Below are 16,130 nucleotides of genomic sequence, written 5' to 3' on the forward strand. Positions count from 1 at the left end.
TTTTTTTTTTTTTTACCTACAACTGTCTTGGTAAATTCTTTTTTTTTTTTTTTTTTTGAGACAGAGTCTTGCTCTGTTGCCCAGGCTGGAGCACAGTGGCACGATCTCTGCTCACTGCAGCCTCTGCTTCCCGGGTTCAAGTGATTCTTGTGCCTCAGCCTCCCAAGTAGCTGGGATTACAGGCATGAGCCACCACACCGGGCTACTTTTTGTATTTTTAGTAGAGACGGGGTTTCACCACGTTGGCCAGGCTGGTCTCGAACTCCTGACCTCAAGTGATCCGCCTGCCTCAGTCTCCCAAAGTGCTGGGATTATAGGCATAAGCCACCATGCCTGGCCTTGGTAAATTCTTCTTACTGCCCGCGCCACCAGCCCCAGATAGTTGCCAATCACCTGCAACAACCCAGGCTTAATGTTGTGCTTCCATTCCAGGCCACCGTGCAGATGGAGGGCGGGAAGCTGGTGGTGAATTTCCCCAACTATCACCAGACCTCAGAGATCGTGGGTGACAAGCTGGTGGAGGTGAGTGTCCTGCTGGTTCCTGGGATGATTATTGGACATTTGTCTGCCTCCTGGCCACAGCCCCTCAGAAGCAGGCCTCTGGGCAGCTGGCTTTACCAGCACTTCCCTTGTACCAGGCTCTATGCTGAGTGCTGGATGCACATGATGTCATTTGGTCTTCAAAATAACCCTGTTAGGTGGGGATTTTTATCTCCATTTTAGGAGGAGACTGAGGCACAGGGATAAGTGAGGGAGCACACAGCTTTGACGACAGAGCTGGGATTTGATGCTAAGTAGCCTGACTGCAGCACTCACACTCAGCCACTTCTGGGACACAAGACTGGAAGCCCAGAAGATCCTTCCCAGAATATAAATAAAGGAGGTGGTCCAGGTGGGCTCCTCAAAGGACAGCCACCACTCCATTCCTTTTCCATGAGGGACATCAGGCCCCTTCCACCAGATCTTCTGATTTATCAAGAGAAGTTGGAAATTTGCACTTCCATGTGAAATCTCCACACTATTAAATATTGGCAACTAATTTAAAAAATTCTGTAAATATTGGCAGGTCCAACACACACATCTGTGGACCCACTCCTCCTACACTGGAGGTGGTGCCCTGGGAGGCCCTTCCTCTCACTTCTGTTGCTTTCCTGTGGGTCTCCAAGTTTTCCCCAGGTGAAAGAAATGAACGTGAGGTTAAAAGGGAAAAGAAGGCATTTCCATACTTCATTCCCTCACTGTGAGCCTGTGACCTGGGCCAGAGACCCTCTGGGGTCCCGTGTAGGTCTAGAAAGGGCCCTTCCCTCCTCCCTGAAGCTCTCCAGCAGGGAAGACATGATGAGGGAGGCAGTGTTTGTGTGACCCCCTTGCTTCTCCTTCTTTGATCCTTCTCTCTCTCTCTCTCATTCTCGCTTTCTTGTGCCCACATCTCAAGCCCTGTCAAGAGGAAAGGAGCACACTGCCTCTCTCAGATACTGTGGTGTAAATGATTTACACCACAGACACTTATGTCACACAGCTCTGGAAGCTGGAAAATACAAGATCAGGGTGCCAGCATGGTCAGGGGCTTATGAGGGCCCCCGTCCTGGTTTCTTCACATGGCAGGGAGATGTCACCTCTCTCGTGTCTGTTTTTTTTTTTTTTTGAAACAGAGTCTTGCTCTGTTGTCCAGGCTGGAGTTCAGTGGCACGATCTTGGCTCACTGCAACCTCCGCCCTCAGGTTCAAGCAATTCTCCTTCCTCAGCCTCCCCAAGTAGCTGGGATTACAGGTGCCCACCATCACACCTGGCTAATTTTTGTATTTTTAGTAGAGACAGGGTTTCACCATGTTGGCCAGGCTGGTCTCGAACTCCTGACCCCATGATCCATCCCCTGTCAGCCTCCCAAAGTGCTGGGATTACAAGGGTGAGCCACTGTGCCTGGCCCTTTTTTTTTTTTGAGATGGAATTTCACTGTGTTGCCCAGGCTGGAGTACAGAGGCACAATCTCAGCTCACTGAAACCTCCGCTTCCCCCATTCAAGTGATTCTCATGCCTCAGCCTCCTAAGTAGCTGGGATTACAGGCATGTGCCATCATGACCAGCTAATTTTTGTAATTTTAGTAGAGACAGGGTTTCACCATGTTGGTCAGGCTGGTCTTGAACTCCTGACCTCAAGTGATCTGCCCACCCTGGTCTCCCAAAGTGCTGGGATTACAGGTGTGAGCCACTGCACCAGGCCTTGTGTCTGTTGTTATGAGGGCACTAATCCTTCATGGGGACTCCACTCTCATAACTTAATTACCCCCTAAAGGTCCTATCTCCAAATACCATCACACTGGGGCTTTGACCTTTATCATGTGGGTTTGGTGGGTGGACACACGTGCAGTCCATAAGATGGCCCAAGAGGTTCCGTGCCCTCCCATTATACTTATTTTACAGAGCAGCATTACAAGGCTCAGAGACAGCAAGGGACTTGGCCGTGGCCACACAACTAGTACATGCAGAGGCAGATCTCATCTGCTGACTTCTAGACTAGGCCCCCTGCCTCTTCTGCCCAGGCCCACGAGTCTTTTTATCCCCCTTTAACATTTTTGTTTAAAGAATCTAAAAATTATCTGGGTGTGGTGGCTCAAGCTTCTAATCCCAGCACTTTGGGAGGCTGAGGCAAGTGGATCACCTGAGGTCAGAAGTTCAAGACCAACCCGGCCAACATGGTGAAACCTGGTCTCTACTAAAAATACAAAAAAAAAAAAAATTAGCCAGGTGTGGTGGCGCACACCTGTAATCCCAGCTACTTAGGAGGCTGAGGCAGGAGAATCGCTTCAATCCAGGAGGCGGAGGTTGCAGTGAGCAAAGAATGAGCCCCCTCCAGCCTGGGCAACAAGAGCAAAACTCTGTCTCAAAAAAAAAAAAAAAAAAAAAAAATCTAAAAACTAATAGATATACAGTGTTGAAAAACTGTAAAAAGAACAAAAGTGACTATATCCCTCTTCTCCTGGGTGAAAACTGACATTTTGAAGGATCTGATGAAAGGGCTTTTGACGCATTTTTACATGAAACGTCAGTCAGTAACTCCCAGAAGAAGCAAAGCTCCCCAGCCTGTGAGGTGTGCAGGAAGAGCATAGGGCAGGAGAACTGGAAGCAGGTTTGGGCCTGACAAGAGAATTGATCTTCCCAAGCTGAGCGAACCTGCTTGTCAATTCCCAGAGATTCCTCATCATGGAGCCCATGTGGTGTGGGCAGTGACCAGAGTTCAGGGTCATCATGCACACACACACATGACACAGCCAGGAACACACACATGTATGCACATAGACCCAGGCACGTGCACACTTAAACAAAGTTGCATGACTAGACCCCGAGAGGAGCTGTCTTGATTGCAAATCTCCCATCTCTAGAGGCCCAGAATCATCCTGGCACCTCCCCACTTCTCCACCAATAGACAGTGCATTTTGTAAGCATCCCTCCTGCCTTCCGCCACCAGCACCCCTGCCATGTTCTCATCACCTCTCCCCTACACCAAGCCCCAGCCTCCTCTGATTCCACCTCTCCCCCACCTTCCATTCATCCCATATGCAAATCACACATCACCTCCCACTGCTGCCCTTTGTTATGAATCAGGACCAAACTCCTCCGCTTGACCTTCCACGGCCTTACTGCCCAATTCTACAGGTATGCTCTGCCCAGCCCCTCTGGACCAGCTACTGCTCCTGAGCTGGACAGAGCCATTCCTATCTCCCCTTCTGTGCCATGTGGTTCCTCTGCTCTGAATTCCCTTTCTCCTGTTTGCTTTTCCAAATCCAATTCTTCAGGATCCTGTCCAACAGCCAATTCCCCCTCCTGTTATCTAGTCAGTGGCTCCCTGCCTCCTCTGGTCTCTCCCACAGCTCTCTGTTTGCTACCCGCCCTTTTCATGGAAATGCTGCTTTCTTCTGCTGGGTGTCAGAACCAGCTGATGACACGTGCACATCCAATGGCAGCACAGCTCCACAGCATGGAGCCTGGGGCACCGCACACTGTGGGCCTTCAAAGAACAGCATCCCCCCCGCCTGCCTCTCCCACTAAACCTTAGGCTTCTCGAGAGTAGGGACTGTATCTTCCCATCACCGAGCATGTGACAGGTGCTCACAAACACTGCATGGCGCAGCCATGGCTTGTGGCCTTGGAAGGATTACTTGACTTTTCTAAACTTCAATTTTCTCATCTGTACAATGGGAACAACCTCACAGGGCTGTTGGGAGGATTAAATGGAATCATGCAGGGTAACAGCCTGACATGGGTAATGGAGAGGAAAAGAGGTGCAGGGTTCCACACCCAGAGCCACATCACCCCTCACAGTTGGTTACCATTCATCACAGGGAGTCTTCACACTGACTCCTGGAACAAATTGGGAAACTGAGGCCCAAAGAAGTGGTGCGCCTGACTCTTATCTACTCAAGGCTGGGATTGGAGGCTCATCTTCCTTCAGCGGTGCCTCCTGGCTACCTTGGGGTGGGGCACTGACTCCCTCTGTCCTGGCTGCTTCTTTCAGGTCTCCACCATCGGAGGCGTGACCTATGAGCGCGTGAGCAAGAGACTGGCCTAAGCAGCCAGGCCCGGCCCAGGGAGCTACAAACCCACCAATAAAACTGATATAAGGACAGACGCTGCTCGCTCCAGAACCTCTTTGTTTTTCTTTTCTGGTGTCTTGGGATGGCCTCTGGCTGGGTGAGGGTGGGAAAGCCCCCAAGGGTGGCCACATGGGCCACACATTGACCCTGAGATCCCTGTGGGATTCATGTCATGGCGGAGGAAGACATGAATGTGGATGACTGCAATGCTCCTGCCCCTGGGTGAGGCTGAAGGTGGCGCACAGGAAGCATGGTGGGCACACTTCTGTGGCCCCTTGCCCCACTCTGCCACCCACTACTCTGTGCTGCTTGAAGCCTCCTTTATGGAGACAAAGTCAGCTGGGAAGGGTAATGCACTGATTCTCGGATGGGCCACAGGCCAGGCATATCAGGACTTGGGGGTTGTGGGGTGGGAGCTGTACCTCTAGGAAGGGCCCCGGCTGCTGGGCTCCAAGGCTCAAAGTGGGGATGGACCAGAGCTCGCCCAGGGAAGCTGTTTCAGCTTGGCCGGGGCTCTGCTGTTATTCACTGTGGAGTCATCCCTTTGGTCCTCAGTTTACCCACTGAGGGGTACAAAGGGGGTCCAGGAGGACCAATGACGGGCTGAGGGGAATCAGTGGTCTATGAGATGGCAAAGGGGCAATGGGGGTGATAGGAGGGACAGGAGGGACTGGAGTGTCCTGGTTTTGACTCATAGGGTTTGGGCGGGGTGCCTGGGAAGAACTTTGAGAGGCTATGGGGGGCTGGGAAGGGGGGGGCGGGGTCACCCAGACATCTGGTGCCTGGTGTCCTGGGTTGAGAAGCATTCTGAGGCAGCATTTGGGTTTGGCAGCTGTCCTGGGACAATCTCTAATCCAGAGTCCTGAAGGGGACTTTTTTCATCCTCCTCTCTCCTTGGAAATGTTACCACATCTGGGTACCACCTTGACTTCTTTTTTACCCAATATTTTTCTTTTTTTTGAGACGGAGTTTTGCCCTTGTTACCCAGGCTGGAGTGCAATGGCACAATCTTGGCTCACTGCAACCTCCACCTCCTGGGCTCAAGCTATTCTCCTGCCTCAGCCTCCCAAGTAGCTGGGATTACAGGCATGCGCCACCACGCCTGGCTAATTTTGTATTTTTAGTAGAGACAGGGTTTCTCCATGTTGGTCAGCCTGGTCTCAAACTTCTGACCTCAGGTGATCCATCTGCCTCGGCCTCCCAAAGTGTTAGGATTACAGACGTGAGCCACCACGCCCGGCTACCCTATATTTTTCTATAGGACAATTCACTTATTTTTACTATAATGGAAAATCACGTCACTTCCATACATAGACAACCACTGTTATTTGCCATAAGTAGACTAAAACTATTTAAAAAGTCATAGCTGAACAATGTTGACTTCTAGCTAGATTCTGTTGCATGCCCAAGGACCTGGGCCTAAGGCTTCCTTTTGTGAAAAGGGTGAGAGAGGTAAAAGACATAGTGGTATCAAATGGGAAAATTTATCCTTAACTCATCAAAATTCCTGAGAGACTACTGAAAGGAGAATGTACTCACTATAAGAATTGAATTACCGAAGGCAGGTAGTACTTACATTTTTTCGAATGTACAAGTCCCATACGTGACACATAAGGAATAAGGTTTGTCCAGAGCTTTGCACAGGGTATGGCACACAGAAGGGGCCTAATAAGTGCTACCTGACCTAAGGTCCTTCCAGCTCTGTGCAATTTGCAGCCTTTCACTCTTGTGGGCCAGCCTCAACCTGGACAGATGTCACAGCCCAGGTCACAGGCAGCCTTCTCTTGCCTCCTCCCACATTCTGCTCTGAAACCTTGTTTATCTTTCTAAGAACAATACACAGCCTCTCCCCACCCACCCATCCAGCAAGGACCCATGAATTCCACCGTTTTGCCAAGACTTATTACTAATTTAGTGAACTAGGTAAGCATTAAATTAAACTAGCAGTGTTGCTGTTTCCCCTCCAGAATGAATAATTACTCATAATGAGCTTGGATAATAAGCCTCTAAATAACAGAGTTAACTATAATTAGGCTGAAAATTGAGACAAGGGGAGAGAGAGAAAGAGGAAGGAAGAGGAGAGAGAGAGAGAGATGGAGGGAGGGAGAGACAGAAGAGATAAGAGAGAATTTTCACTCCTGTAATTGATTCAAGGACAAATTCAAATTGTTGGCAGGGGAGAAATTCTTTTTTTTTTTTTTTTTTTTTTTGAGACAGAGTCTTGTTCTGTCACCAGGCTGGAGTGCAGTAACATGATCTCGGGTCACTGCAACCTCTGACTCCCTGGTTCAAGCGATTCTCCCGCCTCAGCCCCATGAGTACAGGCACGCGCCACCACGCCCAGCTAATTTTTTGTATTTTTAGTAGAGACGGGGTTTCACCATGTTGGTGAGGATGGTCTTGATCTCCTGACCTCGTGATCCCCATGTCTAGGCCTCCCAAAGTGTTGGGATTACAGGCATAAGCCACAGCCCCCAGCCAGGGGAGAAATTCTTAAGCCTGTATTCTTATAAACTCACAGATTCATAGACTATGGAAAAGCAGGACCTCAGCTCTCCACTAGTTTAAACTCTGTATTTCACAGACGTGGAAACTGAGGCTCAGAGAGGAAAAGAAATTCATCCAAAGTCACGCAGCAGAGAGTGAGTGAGTCTCTGAGAGTAGTAATGCAGGTGTGGGCTTCACTCACTGATGGAGCTACAGTTTCTCAGTGTGGGTAAATGGAGTAAGGTGAGCTGGAGAAAAGCACCTACGTCGCTGGCATCTTGGCAGGGAGGATTCCTCAGCCAGAAGAGCCGGTGGTTAAGAGCTTTGACTCTGGGCTGGGTGTGGTGGCTCCCACCTGTAATCCCAGTACTTTTGGAGGCCGAGACAGGAGGATCGTTTGAGCCCAGGAGTTCGAGAACATAAGGAGACTTCATCTCTACAAAAAAAATTAAAACATTAGTTGGGCATGGTGGCACATGCCTGTGGTCCCAGCTACTTGGGGGGCTGTGGTGGGAGGATAGAATGGGCCTGGGAAAGTCAAGGCTGCAGTGAGACATGATTGCACCACTGCATTCCAGCCTGGGCGACAGAGAGAGACCCGGTCTCAAAAAAAAGAGCTCTGGGGCCAGGCACGGTGGCTCACACCTGTAATCCCAGCACTTTGGGATGCTGAGGCAGGTGGATCACCTGAGGTCAGGAGTTCGAGACCAGCCTGGCCAACACAGTGAAACCCCATCTCTACTAAAAATACAAAAATTAGCCACGTGTGGTAGCGTGTGCCTGTAATCTCAACTACTTGGGAGGCTGAGGCAGGAGAATCACTTGAACCCAGGAGGTGGAGGCTGCAGTGAGCCAAGATGTGCCATCACACTCCAGCCTGGGTGACAGAACGAGACTCCGTCTCAAAAAAAAAAAAAAAAAAAATAGAGCTTTGGTTTTGGAGTCACATTACCAGGATTTGAATCTTTTCTTTATCACCTAGTAGCTGTGTCACCTTGGGGTAAGTTCATCCATTTCTCTGAGCCTCAGTTTCCTCACCTGTAAATGGGAATAACAACTGTACTTACCTAATGGACTTGCTACAAAGTCACTCAATGTTAGCTTCTACCATCACCTCCATCATCACAACCATCACTCTCAGGTGAGTGCAATCAAAGGGTTAGGAGTGCCTCTGTCACTAACTTGTGAGTCACTGGACCTCTCTGAGCCTCATCTTGGTCATGTGTAAAATGAATTAGTAAGACCTTCCCTTCCTTGGTCACAGAGGAGTTACAAGGATAAAGGGTAAAAATCCCTGCTTTGGGAGGCCAAGGCAGGCAGACCATTGAGCCAGAAGTTCAAGACCAGCCTGGGCAACATGGTGAAACCCCATCTCTACAAAAAATACAAAAGTTAGCCGGGCGTGGTAGCACATGCCTTTAGTCCCAGCTACTTGGGAGGATGAGGTGGGACAATCACCTGAGCCCGAGGAGGTCGAGGCTGCAGTGGCCATCATTACACCACTGCATTGTTGCCTGGGTGACAGAGTGAAATCCCGTTTCAAAAACAATTTTTTTTTTTAATTTATCCATGCTCATGACTCCCAGAAAGTTAGACTGGCTTCATTATTTGCTGCACTGTGCAAGATGCTGGAAAGACTCCCCATTCCACAGACCTGGTTCAGGTGCCCTTTACCACAGGCTCTCCATGACCTTCACCCTGACATTTGGGAGTCATCTTTCCCACTGTGCCAGGGCACCTGCCTCCCTCCTGGCAAGCTCCTTTAGTGAACTTGGGAGCTACTCATAGCATCTTTAAAGATCACCACTAGGGCTGGGCGCAGTGGCTTATGCTTGTAATCCAAGCACTTTGGGAGACTGAGGTGGGCAGATCGCTTGAGCTCAGGAGTTTGAGACCAGCCTGGACAACATGGTGAAACCCTGTCTCTACAAAACATGCAAAAAATTTAGCTGGGCTTGGTGGTGGGCATCTTTAGTCCCAGCCACTTGGGAGGCTGAGGTGGGAGGATGGCTTGAGCCCAGGAGGCAGAGGTTGCAGTGTGCTGAGATCGTGCCACTGCACACTCCACTGCACTCCAGCCTGGGGGACAGAGTCAGACAATGTCTTTAAATAAATAAATAAATAAATAAATAAATAAATAAAAGATCACCATTAGGTGGCACTCTGCCACCTGCCTGTCATTCCTTGGATACCTGATGTGTTTGGGGGGAAGGAGCAGTGAAATCTTGAGTGATTGGGCCTTTGTGTGGCTGTGTGTCACCCAGGGTGACATGGCATGGCGAGATCTTCGGCCTCCACGATCCTCAGTATCGTCATCTAGGCAATGGTGATAATCCAACTAGCTCACGGTGGCGTTGTGAGGACAAAAGAGGAGTAAGGATAAGAGCATGAGGAAAGTGCCAAAGACAGGGCCTGCCACATAGTAAGCGTGTACAAAGGAGCTATTAAGGGCTCTTCTTCTTTTTTTTTTTTTTTTTTTGAGACGGAGATTTGCTGTGTCGCCCAGGCTGGAGTGCAGTGGCACAATCTCGGCTCACTGCAAGCTCCGCCTCCCGGGTTCACGCCATTCTGCTGCCTCAGCCTCCAGCTGGGACAACAGGTGCCCGCCACCACGCCCGGCTTTTATTTTACTTTTTGTATTTTTAGTACAGACAGGGTTTCACCGTGTTAGCCAGGATGGTCTTGATCTCCTGACCTTGTGATCCGTCCGCCTTGGCCTCCCAAAGTGCTGGGATTACAGGCGTGAGCCACTGCGCCCGGCCAGGGCTCTTCTTGAAACGTCTACTGGTGAGAACTGGCACATACAGGGTAGGGCTTCAGAGCAGGGAGCAGTGTCCAAGCCTGGCTGTGCACGAGCCTCTCCTGGGAAACCTCCCATCTCAGACCTGCTGGACCTGACTCTAGGTAAGAAGACCATGGACTGCCACTGGGATGTGCTCCCCTGCCAGGTATGACCTGGGAGACCATTCCAGTCCCACCCTCTCATTTACAGATGGAGAAACTGAGCTCTAGAAAAGGGAAATGACCTGCCTAAGTCCACACAGTTGGGAGCAGCAGAAGGCCTGACTTCCCAGATGTCCTGCCTGTGTGTCTCTGATAAGGGCAGGGGCCTAGAACCAGCCAGAGCTGGCCCAACAGAAGCCTGGCCACTTGAATTCTTCCTTTGAAGTGGGAGCTGGGTTGGGGAGAGGTGGAGCTGTCTCACCTGTGCCCTAAAGAAGGGGGGGTCCACTTATTTCCGGTGTTCCTTGTGGAATTCACTGCTGAATGATAATACCATGTGTTCCAGGCTTCCTTACCATACACCTGAACCACAGACTAGGTTGGCACCCTTCCCTTTAAAATGAGGAGACAGAGGTTCAGAATGGAGGGATGGCTATCGTCAAGACCAGACACACTCAGACCTCTCACCTCTCAGGCCCTGCATTCTTGTCTAGATTGCACTTCTTCTTTTTTTTTTTTTTTTTAGATGGAGTTTCACTCTTATTACCCAGGCTGGAGTGCAGTGGCGCCATCTCCACTCACTGCAACCTCTGCCTCCCTGGTTCAAGTGATTCTCCTGCCTCAGCCTCCCAAGTAGCTGGGATTACAGGTGCCTGCCACCATGCCTGGCTAATTTTTTGTATTTTTAGTAGAGAGACGGTTTCATGTTGGCCAGGCTGGTCTCGAACTCCTGATCTCAGGTGATCCACCTGCCTCGGCCTCTCAAAGTGCTGGGATTACAGGTGTGAGCCACTGCACCCAGCCTAGATTCCACTCTAACTTAAAATGTTTTATTGACTTTCTATTTGTTAAAATGTTTTAAATTTAATTAAAAAAAATTTTAAAAATTAATTTCCTAGAAAGCACAGATTCCCAGTTTCTCTGGAAACATGGAGCTTACATCTCTGAAAGATAATACCAGGTAGGGGCTGGGGGTGGTGGCTCACACCTGTAATCCCAGCACTTTGGGAAGCCGAGGCAGGCGGATCACGAGGTCAGGAGATTGAGACCATCCTGGCTAACAAGGTGAAACCCTGTCACTACTAAAATTACAAAAAAATTAGCAGGGCGTGGCAGCCTGCACCTGTAGTCCCAGCTTCTGGGGAGCCTGAGGCAGGAGAATGGCGTGAACCCAGGAGGCGGAGTTTGCAGTGGGCCGAGATTGCGCCGCTGCATTCCAGCCTGGGTGACAGAGCAAGACTCCGTCTCAAAAAAAACAAAAGAAAAAAAAAAAAGAAAGATAATACCAGGTAGGAGCTGAATAGACATCATATCCTTTAGGGAAACACTGGCTTTATAGCTCAACACAGTCCCCACCACCTCGCACTGTCAGTCATCCAGCTGTATTTGCACACTTATGGTACCTACCTGGCCCTGGCGGGCATTTGGACCTGAGACACCTACCAAATGCTTTGGTGTCTTCTGCTGAAATTCGGTTCACAAGGGTCTACTCTGAGGAACAGATCCTGGTTCATGAGGGCTGCTAAGATTCTCTTCCAGGCACCTGGTGCCAGGGATTGCCTCAGAAATACAAGGATGCTGATTGCTGGCAAGGAGGAGGGCAGCTCCTTGGGCTGCTTGACAAGCTGGATGGTGCCTGGAACTGGTCTGAGCCAGCACTGAGGCAGGTCCCCTCCTGGGGGAAGCTCTGGGGAGGCCCCAAGCCTGGTCCCAGGTCTTCACCTTCACAGATGGGGCTGGGAGCTCAGGGAGCCCCTCCCAGATCTGAGCATGTTAGAAGCAGACAGATGGAGCCGCAAATCTTGTTAGCCAGTGGCAGATGTGCAAGGAACTACGGTTCTGTCTCTGCTGGTGAGCATGCTCTGAGAACCCCGGCCATGAATCAGGAGTGTGAACGCCAGGCAACTCTTTGCTTTTATGAACCCACGTCCATTGTTCTGTCCTAGTGGGGTGTTCCCTACCAGGTGAGTGGATGGCCAGCTGGGCCAGCCACGGAGACTTTACCTCTTGCACTCCGAAGCCACTGGGTCAGGAGCACAGGATGCTGGGGCGTGGGGTTGAACTGTGGCTCCTTCACTGCCGCTGCTGTCCTTAGGCAAATAACCTCTCTGTGCCCTTATTTTCTGATCTGTAAAACACAGCTAATAATACTTCCTATTTTGTAGGGTTACTAGGATGGCTGTAAGAAATAATATGAGCAGATGCCTGAAACACAGTAAGTACTTAATAAATGTTAGCTGTGATGACTACTGCCACCACCACCAGGAGCTATTATTATATGGGGTGGTGGGAGGGGAGGTAGTTTAGGCACAGCCATCAAATCAGGTAAACAAATTAATTCGGTCATTTCAGATGGTTTGAATACCATGAAGAAAATCAACAGCTAATGAGAGAATGACTAGGGTTGTTACAGAGGCCTGTTCGGGAGGTAGCACGTGAGCTGAGACCTACGGCAGGGTTTCTTAGCCTCAGCACTATTGCCATTTGGAGCTGGACAGTTTTTTGCCATGAGGGGCTCTCTTGTGCAGTGTAGGATGGTTAGCAACATCCTGGACCTCTACTCGCTATATGCTGGTAGTAGCCCCCCTCAGTTACAACAACCAAATGGGTGTCCAGACATTGCCAAATGTCCCCTGGGGGGCAAAATGACCCCTGTTGAGAATCACTGATATAAAGGGTGAGCAGCAGGCCAGGCACTGTGGCTCACGCCCATAATCCTAGCACTTTGAAAGGCCAAGGCAGGCGGATCGCCTGAGGTCAGGAGTGTGAGACCAGCCTGGCCAGCATGGTGAAACCTTGTCTCTACTAAAAATACAAAAATTAGTCTGGCATGGCGGCGCTTGCCTGTAATCTCAGCTACCCGAGAGGGTGAGGCAGGATAATTACTTGAACCCAGGAGGTGGAGGCTGCCGTGAGCTGAGATGGTGCCACTGCATTCCAGCCTGGGTGACAGAGCAACTGTGTCTCAGAAAAAAAAAAATAATAATAATAATAATAAGGGTGAGGAGCCAGTCCCACAAGGACTAAGAGGAAGAGCAGAAACAGCTTTGGAGAGATGGGCTTTGAACCTGGAGGGCAGAAGGAACTGGAACCCTGACTCTAAGCCAAATCCAGGCATTTAGTCTGCAGTGTTAGTTTGGAAAGAAGCAGATTCTTCTTAGAAAAGAAGTCTGGGTGTCCTAGCCCTTCACTCAGCTAAGCCAGAGAAATGCTGCATAGAACAAAGAAATACTAAGTATAGAACAAAGTTGAGGTCTAGGACTCAAATGGTTGACATTCAGACAGGGATGCTACTTCCTTACTCTCATTTGAGTTTGGGAACCAGTTCCTGCACAGTTAATCCTTCAATGTTTCTTCAAAGAAATCACACAGGCAATCTCTGGGTACCTTTGTGCACGTAAAGATGGGAGAGCAGGTGCCTAAGTCGGTGCTGTTTGTGTGTCTGGGTAACATCTGTTGGTCACCCACTGCAGAAGCAGTTTTCAGATCAAAACATTTCAAAGTCCTGCGTGCAGTGGCTCATGCCTGTAATCCCAGTACTTTGGGAGGCCAAGGCGGGCAGATCACCTGAGGTTAGGAGTTTGAGATCAGCCTGACCAATATGATGAAACCCCGTCTCTACTAAAAATACAAAAATTAGCTGGGCATGGTGGCATATACCTGTAATCCAGCTAAGCGGGAGGCTGAGGCAGGAGAATCGGTTGAACCCGGGAGGTGGAGGTTGCACTGAGTCAAGATTGCGCCACTGCACTCCAGCCTGGGCGACAGAGCGAGACTCTGGCTCAAAAAAAAAAAAAAAAAACATTTCAGAGAATTGGAGGGTAGACAGTGTGGTGATGTCTGGGTACGAGATAGGGAATCCCCTGACTACCGAGGGCACAGCTGCATGAAGAGACACAACATTCCCATGAGCCACATTACCCAGCAGAGATAGGAATAGAAAAAGCAATGAAGTTAAAAACTGCAAAGCTAAAATTGAACTACTTGGGAGCTGTGATCACAAAACCAACTTACTAATGCAGATCCCTATTATGGAAATGGCTGCCTTTTGAGACGGTGTACCAGCAGCGTGTCAGGTGCTGCAGAACGTTCTTGCAGGAAGCCCACCAAGGCTGCTCTGTACCCTGCTGCGGCCAACCTGACTAGACCCCAGCCTTCCGCTCTGCATCTCTCAGTGGGCAAGCTAACCCAGCTCTTTCTTCACTGACTGTTTCTTACCTTAAAAAATAATTGCAGATGGAAATCAGTTGTGTTTGGCAGAAGAATAAAAATAATTGATTCAGACAGTTTCTGGGGTATATTAAGTGTTCTTAGATTAGCTGAACCTCTCACTTTGCCCCAGTTACAAAAATAGTGGAACAAATGACATAAAACAACAAAATAAAACACAGTGGAGTAAAACCTCCCTTGAAGGCCCAGGTCAACACCTAACCCACTAAGACTTAATCGGGTCTGCCTCTTCAGTGGGTTTGATGATGGCTGGATGGAGGACAGGCGCCCTCTGCTCCCTGCACTACCTCCATCTTTTTGCCCTAGGGCTTTTTATAGAGTGACAATAGCCCCGCCCATAGGAGCTCACAGTCCAGAATCGTTTTAATTCACACACACCCACAGTGCACACTTGTATATTTAAAAGATAGGGAAGAGGCTGGGCGGGTGGCTTATGCCTGTAATCCCAGCATTTTGGGAGGCCGAGGCGGGTGGATCACTTGAGGCCAGGAGTTTGAGACCAGCCTGGCCAACAAGGTGAAACCCTGTCTCTGCTAAAAATACAAAAATTAGCTGGGCATGGTGGCACGCACCAGTACTCCCAGCTACCTGAGAAGTTGAGGCAGGAGAATTGCTTGAACCTGGGAAGCAGAGGTTGCAGTGAGCCGAGATCGGACCACTGTACTCCAGCCTGGGCGACAGAGTGAGATCCTGTCTCAAAATTAAAAAGAAAAAGGAAGAAATAAAAGATCTGGAATCAGTCTTTAGCAACTTTAATACTTCTTGATTTTTTGCCTAGTGTATTTCATGAGGAGGTCAGCTGATTTGCTCCCATTTGAACCATGCTGCCTCTGAAACTTAATTACATCCAGAAAGGACACTTGTATGCTAGTTTATCTATGGTCAGTTGTGGAATAGATCTGTTTCTATATGCACATGTAACCCAAATGTCAAATATAAATTGGGTTAGGTGGGAAAAATAATTTTAAAAGGTGGAAAAAGTTCTATTATGTTGACATGCTTAAATATTGGTATATTAAGTATTCTTTCATCAGCATTTCATATTTACTGGCAAATACAGGTAATTTCTGTGTACTTTGAGATAATTCTGTTAAATTCATAGAGATGTCAGAAAATACTTTTCAAAACAAACTGGACCAGGCGTAGTGGCTTATACTTGTAATCTCAGCACTTTGGGAGGCCGAGGCAGTCAGACTGCTTGAGCTCAGGAGTCTGAGACCAGCCTGGACAACATGGTGAAACCTCATCTCTACAAAAAATACCAAAATTAGCTGGGTATGGTGACAGGTGCCTGTAGTCCCAGCTGCTCAGGAGGCTGAGGTGGGAGGATCACTTGAGCCCAGAAGGTTGAAGCTGCAGTGAGCTGTGACTGTGCCACTGCACTCTAGCCTGGGCCACAGAGTGAGACCCTGTCTCAAAAAAAAAAAAAAATTAAAAATTTAAAAAATCAAAATAAACTGGGGAGTTATAAAAATACAACTGAAATAGAAAAAACAAACAAAGAAATCATATGCCTGAATGACCAAGAAGCTGGCTGAAGTGCAGATTCCAGGTCCCCACCCCTCCTAGAGAAGGCTCCAGGTCATTCTGCAGCTTGCTCAGGCTTGAAAACCTCTGAGTTTAACCTGATGCCAGCCCTGGGAGGAACTTTAAGACTATCTTTGTGCTTTTTAAAGCTTTCATAGCTGAACTCCAGCATGGGAATTAACACAATCTTACATGGGAGTGCCCAAGGGTGGAAGAAATACAAGTGGATCCCTCTGGCTGAAGGCCACAGAGGTCACAGCCTCTGTGGCACAGTCTCCCCCCACCCCAAGAGCTTAGAACCATCCACCAACTTGACCATCTCCATACTAACAGATGGAGAAATGGAAGCCC

General features: G+C 49.1%; 1 protein-coding gene and 1 pseudogene across 2 annotated transcripts in view; both read left to right on the forward strand.

The window, feature by feature from the left end:
• Window positions 1-6,006, forward strand: part of FABP6 (fatty acid binding protein 6) — a 42,678-nt gene extending 36,672 nt beyond the window's left edge. The window contains exons 5-6 of one of the 2 annotated variants that reach the window (XM_008972409.3): window positions 433-522; window positions 4,514-6,006. In XM_008972409.3, coding sequence (XP_008970657.1) covers window positions 433-522; window positions 4,514-4,567 — 144 coding nt within the window. In that variant the 3' untranslated portion in view covers window positions 4,568-6,006. Of the gene's footprint in view, window positions 1-432; window positions 3,883-4,513 lie in introns of those variants that run through there. The other variant, XM_055112841.1, reaches the window with a different exon arrangement.
• A 2,167-nt stretch (window positions 6,007-8,173) lies between these two features.
• On the forward strand, window positions 8,174-14,512 carry LOC112439858 (low molecular weight phosphotyrosine protein phosphatase-like; annotated as a pseudogene).
• The last annotated feature ends 1,618 nt before the right edge of the window (window positions 14,513-16,130 follow it).

Source organism: Pan paniscus, chromosome 4 (genome assembly GCF_029289425.2).
Source record: "Pan paniscus chromosome 4, NHGRI_mPanPan1-v2.0_pri, whole genome shotgun sequence".
Classification (NCBI taxonomy): domain Eukaryota; kingdom Metazoa; phylum Chordata; class Mammalia; order Primates; family Hominidae; genus Pan; species Pan paniscus.